Below are 7,500 nucleotides of genomic sequence, written 5' to 3' on the forward strand. Positions count from 1 at the left end.
TTCCCTATTAAATCATTAATTTATTATCTCTCCACCTATTTATCCAGCCAATAAATCATTAATTTATTTATCTATCCACCTATTTATCCAGCCAATAATCATTAATATTTCTCATATTAGCAATAAATCATTAATTTATCTATCTCTCCACCTATTTATCCAGCCAATAAATCATTAATTTATTGATCCATCCACTGATCCACCAATAATCTCTTGCATTTGCTAGTCCTCGTTGAGTTTCCTTTGCTTCGCTTGGCCCCTGATTCCGTCCGTCTCGTTGCAGGACCTACTTGCTGGATCCGAACGACCCTCTGTTCCTCAGGATCGGCTCGGCGTTCATTCAGGAGGTGAGGGGGGGCGGGGGGGGGGGGCTCTCTTTCGAGTCGGTTTGTCTCTTAATTCTGTCTTTGTGTTTTATGGCTTTGCTTTGTGTTCAGTGTTTTTTTATTTTTGTATTTTTTATCGGTTTTTATTTTTTGTTTTTTGTTTTTTTATTGTGTTCATTATGTCTTTTGTTGTGTGTTTTGTGGCTTTTTAATTGTATTTTTTTGTGTCTTTTTATTGTATATTTTTTATGTCTGTCTTCTCTTTTTTTCTCACTTTTTTATGTCTTTTTCTTCTGTTTTTTCGTGTCTTTTCCTATTTTTTTTTTCTCACTCTGTCTATTTCCCCCACACTTTGTCTGCTTATTCTCTCTTTTTATGTCCATTTCTCTCCCTCTCTCCTTTCTCACTTTCATTGTTTTTTTTCGATCTCATTATGTCTTTTTATTCTCTGGTTTTATGTCCTTTAGTTGTGTGTTTCAAGGCTTCTTATTGTGTTTTTGTGGCTTTTTATTGTGTTTTTATGTTTTTATTTCCTCGCTTTATGTCTTTTTTCTTACTCTTTTTATGTCTTTTTCTTATTTTTTTTCTCACTCTTTATGTCTATTTCTCCCTCTGTTTATGTATTTTTAATTATCTCTTTTTTATGGCCTTTCCTCTCTCTTCTTTCTCATTCATTCTTTGTGTATTTTTGGATCTCGTTACGTCTTTTTATTCTCGTGCTTTAGTGTCTTTTTATCGTCTCTTCTTTATCTCTTTCTCCCTCTCTTTATGTTTTTTTCTCATTCTTTCTTTGTCTTTTTATTCTTTTTATTTTCTCTTTTTATGTATTTTGTTCTGTGTTTTTAGGTCTTTTTCTCTCTTTATTCTCTGTTTTGTGTCTTCTTATTTTCTTTTTATTCTTTGTCTTTTCTCTGTCTTTGTCTTTTTCTCTCTTTATTCTCTGTTTTATTCTCTCTCTTTATGTCTCTTTATTCTCCATTGTTTTTCTTTTTATGTCTTATTCCCTCGTCTTTCTCTCTATCTCTTTTGTCTTTTTTTGTCATTTTATGGATTTCCCTCTTTCTTGATGTCGTTTTTATTTGTCTTTCTCTTTATTCTCGTTCTTTTTTTCCTATTTGTTTTTCTCTCTCTGTCTTTTTCCTTTTGTCTTCTTCTCTCAATTTTGTCTTTTTCGATCTCTTTATTCTTTTTCTTTTCTTTTTCTGTCTTTATGTCTTTCTCACTATATTGGGAAGGACATGTATTTCTTTCTTAATGTTTTTCTTCTCTGTGTCTATATCTCTCTCTCTTTATGTTCATTTCGCTCTCTTTGTCTTTCTCTCTCTTTCTCTGTCCTTCTCTATTTATGTTTTCTTCTCCCTTTCTACGTGTCCTCTTTTTCTATATATTTTTCTATCTCTTTATGTATTTCTCTCTTTCTATGTCTCTTTATAGGTAAGTTTATAGATGTAGATATACACACTAGATATAGGTTGGTAGATACAGGTAGATAGATAGAAACAGTTTGATAGATAAATGCATGAGGTAGATGAATGCAGGGTCGATAAATAGATGCAATTAGATAGATTTTCTTTAGTAATGTTTTTTTTATATATTGTTACAGTTATTGAATATCTTGGAAATATACAGTATTAGCAAATGATAAGCACTATCTATCAGGGCCAACGAGGGAGGGAAGAGGGACTGTGGGAGGCAGAAATAGATAAATTCTTTATCTCTGTCACTCCCTCCCTGCTTCTCTTGCTCACAGATAGCGAAGAAATGAAAGGGTAATTATGGGAAGGAGAAAGTGCGATTTCTCTCTTTCAGTCTCTCCCTCCCTCCCTCCCTCCCCCTCCCCCCTCATCTCTCTCCCTCCCTCCCTCCCTCTCCCCTCCCCCTTCCTCTCTTTTTCTCTCGCTCTCCCTCCCTCCCCCCTCATTTCTCTCTCTCTCTCTCTCTCTCTCTGTCTGTCTGTCTCTGTCTGTCTGTCTGTCTGTCTGTCTGTCGCCTCCTCCCTCCCTCCCTCCCCTCCCTCCCCCCCCCCCTCTCTCTCTCTCTCTCTCTCTCTCTCTCTCTCCTCTCTCCTCCTCTCTCTCTCTCTCTCTCTCTCTCTCTCTCTCTCTCTCTCTCCCCCCCCCTTTCCCCCCTTTCCCCTCTTCCCTACCTATTCCTATACCATATAGGAATAGGCAGGGGTTGACGTCGCTTCCTGTTATGTAGGATATGAGAAAGACCAACGAACCAGTAGGTGTTTATAAGGTTAGCAGATCGGAAGTTGTGTAAGGTAGCAAGTCAGGTTATTGGGGTCACACACACACATACACACACGCGCGCAAATATATATATATGTGTGTGTGTATAGATATATACATATGTGTATGCATGTATACATATAGACATATATATATGCGTATGTATGTATGTATGTTCATACATATATTCATACATATATATGCACATTCGTATACAACACACCCTTCCCATTTCCTTCCCTCATCTTGTCTCGGACGCATTCCAGATCATGAGCGAGTTCGGGACCGACCACATTTACAACTGCGACACCTTCAACGAAATGACTCCTGCCTCGAACGACCCGGCTTATTTAAGGAGCGTCGGTGCTGCCATCTATGGGGGGATGTCGCATGCGGATCCTAGTGCCATCTGGTGAGTAGAATTGGAACTTTGGGGGTTACGGTTGCCTTTTGGCGGTGTGTCGTCCTGAGGTACATGTAGCGTGGCAGAAAACGTTTTAAAACTTACTTTGAAAACACACAAACACACACAAATACAAACACAAAAATAAGGGCTGAGGTGTATTTGCAGCAAGATGAATACTATTTCTATATTAGAAAGAGTAAAGGGAATAACGTTTTATTATGGAAGATTATTATTAATATTATTTTTTTTTAAGTATTCAAGAGAGTAAGAGTAACATTGTTTATATAATTCAAGAACGCAAAGAGTTCTTTTCCTGAATTCAGAAAGGAATATCCGAACAGTAATGCTTGGGTCATCATCTGAAAAGCCACTTGATACAAATGTCATGAATTACTGATATTCCGGGGAATTGCTTTTACTTCGAGATGAGATTGATTATGACATATACCATAGGAGATGTTATTTGCTATGAAACGGGCAGAAGTAACGGCCCGTGTACAGCCCCGCGTGAAGGGGGTCCAGCACTTGAAAAAATGGTGGCAGCAGTTTTGATAATAATGGCCCTGAGTTTTGATAATAATGGCGAGGGGATGAGAGCATCAGGGTGCTGGCAGAGCTTATGCGTCTTGGAGTTACTCTCGATGTGACTCATTTCAGTTATTTGCATGACGAGGAGTTCTTGCCTAGTTAGAAACGTCATGATTTAATTTCATTTCTTATTGTGGCTGTTTTCCTATTCTCGAGAGTTTGGACACTTGTAGTATGAATGCTGAGAATCTGATGGAGAGATTGGGCTGCTGTAGTATCAGCTGGGAATGCAGATGTTATGAACGCCAACGCTTGTGTAAATGATATGGGTATTGGTATGTATATAATGGCATTGGATTGATTCACCGCTGATTCATATGGAGTCATCATAATATCCGTGGAAGGCATTGTGAATTAGTGTTAGTGTTATGGTGTTAATGTACTTTTGCCTAGTCTGGTTTTTAAGGGTGGTGAGTATTGAAGGACAAAAATATCTTAGAAGCATGATGGTGGATTAAAGGGAGACAGTGTGAATAAGATCAGGACAGAAGCAGTCAGTTCCGTGGGATAAGTAGTGCAAAATGAATGGCAGCGTACTGATGTTAAAACTCGACTCGTAATCATCCCTGGGATACTTTGGGCTACCTACGATGCTGCTGTCACATCCTGCGCTTACTGATATTTGGATCTAGAGTTGACGGAATATGTACGTGTGTGTGTGAGGTGAGGCAATGGCTTGCAGTGCCATTTCTCAAACACCCCTACATCGGCCCTGTGAAACCCAACAAGGTGAATGACAGGCGAAGTAACAGGTGTATCAACTGGGAATGCACATATTATGAACGCCATATACATTTAGATCAATGGATTTCAACCTTATTTCCTCCACAGACCTGCTCTACAGACATAAAGGATGAGAGAAAGGAGAAAAGAGAGAGAGTGAGAATGAAAGTGAAAATGAGAATGAGAATGAGAATGAGAATGAGAATGAGAATGAGAATGAGAATGAAAATGAGAATGAGAATGAAAATGAGAGAGAGAGAAAGAGAGAGAGAGAGAGAGAGAGAGAGAGAGAGAGAGAGAGAGAGAGAGAGAGAGAGAGAGAGAGAGAGAGAGAGAGAGAGAGAGAGAGAGAGAAGGGAAATACGAGAAAAAAAGATTTAGAGAGAGAGAGAGAGAAGAGAATGATATAGGCGTACGATTGAATCTTAAGATATAACTGTTCAGTGAATCTCTCCTTCTTGCTAATCTATTTATCGAGTGATCACTTACACCGATTACTACGTAGAACAAAGAAGAAAAAGAAAACTATTGAGAAAAAGTCTTGACAAGAGTGCCATATTAAAAGAAACGAGAAACTAAATATTAAACTCTCAAGGACGATAGTGTTGAACTTTTCGTAAAACCTTTCGCCGCTGCCACGCTGTTTTACTGTTAGTTTCCGAATATAAATGTTGGAAGAGTGGTTTGTGGTTAATCCTCACTTGTATTTGTAGTGCTATCATTAAATATATAACGAAATTAATATTCTTGGGGGTTGGAAATAGAATTTGGAAAAAAAATGGAAAATTTCCCCAAAAAAAATGCTTTCCTAAAGGGTTTAGAAGAATCGGGGAAAAGGGACGACTAGAAAAAAAGAAATAAAAGAAGCATTACAGGTTGAACAGAACACATTAATTTCTGTCAGCCATTTCACGGAAGCCTCGCAGCTCTCTAACTCTCTAAGTCAGAGATGATTTAATCAGAATTCTAAGATTTTTATATAATCAACGAGGCTAGATATCGGTGAATTCTGAATGCGGAGGCGGTGAGTGAGAGAGAGAGAGAGAGGGAGAGAGGGAGAGAGGGAGAGAGGGAGAGAGGGAGAGAGGGAGAGAGGAAGAGAGAGAGAGGGGAGAGGGAGAGAGGGAGAGAGGGAGGGGGAGAGAGAGGGAGAGAGAGAGAGAGGGTGAGGAGAGGGAAGAGAGGGGGGGGGAGAGAGAGGGAGAGGGAGAGAGGAGAGGGTTGGAGAGAGAGAGAGGAGGGGGAGAGAGAAGGGGAGAGGAGGAGAGAGGAAGAAGAGAGAGGAGGAGGGGAGAGGAGGAGAGGAGGGAGGGGGGAGAGAGAGAGGGGGAGGGAGAGAGAGAGAAGGGGGGGAGGGGGGGGGGAGGAGGAGGAAAAGGGAGGGGGAGAGAAGAGAGGGAGGGAGGAGAGAGGAGGGAGGGAGAGAGAGAGAGAGGGAGGGGGAGAGAGAGGAGGGAGGGGGGAGAAAAGAGGGGGGGAAGAGAGAGAGAGAGAGGAGAGAGAGAGAGGAGAGAGAGAGAGAGAATGAGAGAAGAGGAGAAGGGGAGGAGGTGATGAGGAAAAAGGGGAAATAGAGGCAGAAACAAATGTCGTAGAGAAGTGAGCTGCGGGAAGGGAGGAAGGGTTTCGTGAAAGGTTGTTAAACGTCGAAACAAAAGAAAGGCGACGTTATTTTCACGCAAGCTGTAGTCGACGAAGTAATGATAATTTATGTGAGACTATGATCTTGGGGTTGTCATATTATAATCAATCATATTCTGATAAAACCATGAAACAAAATTTCGTCTTTTTTGCAACATTCACTCAGTCCTGCATATAACGGACCGACCGGCTTGCTGGATATTTTCGTAGACCCGCGCAAATCTACACAATTGAAATGTGAAATATACAACCCACACAATTTTCTCTCGCGTGTTAGGTTCTGTAATACTATCATGTGATGAGAAACCTGGTGCAGAGGCGTTCCAGAAAAGACTCATGAGATTGATGTCCACCTTCACAAAGAAGAGAAAAATGATGGCTCACTCAGTGCTACTAATAGCGAACTCTAGGGTAGAGCCCCTCTCGCTAAATCATCTTGTTTTATTATTAATTATTTTAAACACTAACTGTATCCAGAAACACACGAGGTCCCCTTTTACCGTTTTGAAAAGGACTTAGGTTGATAGGGATAGAGAGGGGGGGGGGTGAGAGAGAGAGGAGGAGAGGGAGATGGAAGGGAGAGGGGGAGAGAGAGAGGGGGGGGGGAGAGGAGAGAGAGAGGGGGGGGGAGGGAGAAGGGAGGGGGGGGGAGAGGAGAGAGAAGAAGGGGGGGAGGGTGGAGAGAGAGAGAGAGGGGGAGATGGAGAGAGAGGGGGGGGAGAGGGGAAGAGGAGGGGGGGATGGAGGGGAGAGAGAGGGGGAGGAGAGAGGGGAGAGGAGGAGAGAGAGGGGGGGTGGGAGGGAAAAGGGGGAGGGGGGAGATGGAAGAAGAGGGAGGGGGGGGAGAGAGAGAGAGGGGGATGGAGAGGGAGAGGGGGGGAGGAGAGAGAGAGAGGGGAGATGGAGAGAGAGAGGGGGAGAGGAGGAGAGAGGGGGGGAGATGGAGAGGGGAGAGAGAGAGGGAGAGAGAGGGAGAGAGAAAAGAGGGAGAGAGGAGAGAGAGAGGAGGAAGGGGGAGAGAGAGGGGGAGGAAGAGGGAGAGAGAGGTGTGAGGAGGAGTTGAGAGAGGAGGAGAGAGGAGAGAGGAGGGGAGAAAAGGAGAGAGAGAGGAGGGGGGGGGAGAGAGAGGGGGGGAGAGGGAGGAGGGAGAGGGGAGAGAGGGAGAGAGAGGGGAGTGAGAGAGGGAGAGAGAGAGTGAGAGGAGAGGAGGAGGGAGAGAGGAGGGAGTGAGAGAGGGAGAGAGGAGTGAGTGAGAGGGGAAAAAGGATGAGTGAGGAAAGGGGGAGAGAGAGAGTGAGTTATAGAGAGAGAAAAGGAGTGAGTTTGAGATGGAGTGAGAGAGAGAGTGAGAGAGAGAGAGAGAGAGAGAGAGAGAGGGAGAGAGAGAGAGGGGAGAGGAGGAGAGAGTTGGAGGAGAGGGAGGAGGGTTGGGGGGAGGGGGGAGAGGAGGGGAGTGAGAGGAGGAGAGGAGAGGGGAGGGGAGAGAGAGGAGAGGGGGAGGGGAGAGAGAGAGGGAGAGGGGGAGGAGAGGGAGAGGGAGAGAGAGAGAGAGTTGAGAGAGGAGAGAGAGAGAGAGTGGGGA

General features: G+C 43.3%; 1 protein-coding gene across 1 annotated transcript in view; it reads left to right on the forward strand.

The window, feature by feature from the left end:
* Positions 1–322: 322 nt before the first annotated feature.
* LOC119590190 (alpha-N-acetylglucosaminidase-like) overlaps positions 323–7,500 on the forward strand; it is a gene marked incomplete at its 5' end in the record, with an annotated part of 69,603 nt that continues 62,425 nt past the window's right edge. The window contains 2 exon segments of the mRNA XM_037938982.1: positions 323–347; positions 2,827–2,972. Coding sequence (XP_037794910.1) covers positions 323–347; positions 2,827–2,972 — 171 coding nt within the window.

Source organism: Penaeus monodon, chromosome 26 (genome assembly GCF_015228065.2).
Source record: "Penaeus monodon isolate SGIC_2016 chromosome 26, NSTDA_Pmon_1, whole genome shotgun sequence".
Classification (NCBI taxonomy): Eukaryota; Metazoa; Arthropoda; class Malacostraca; order Decapoda; family Penaeidae; genus Penaeus; species Penaeus monodon.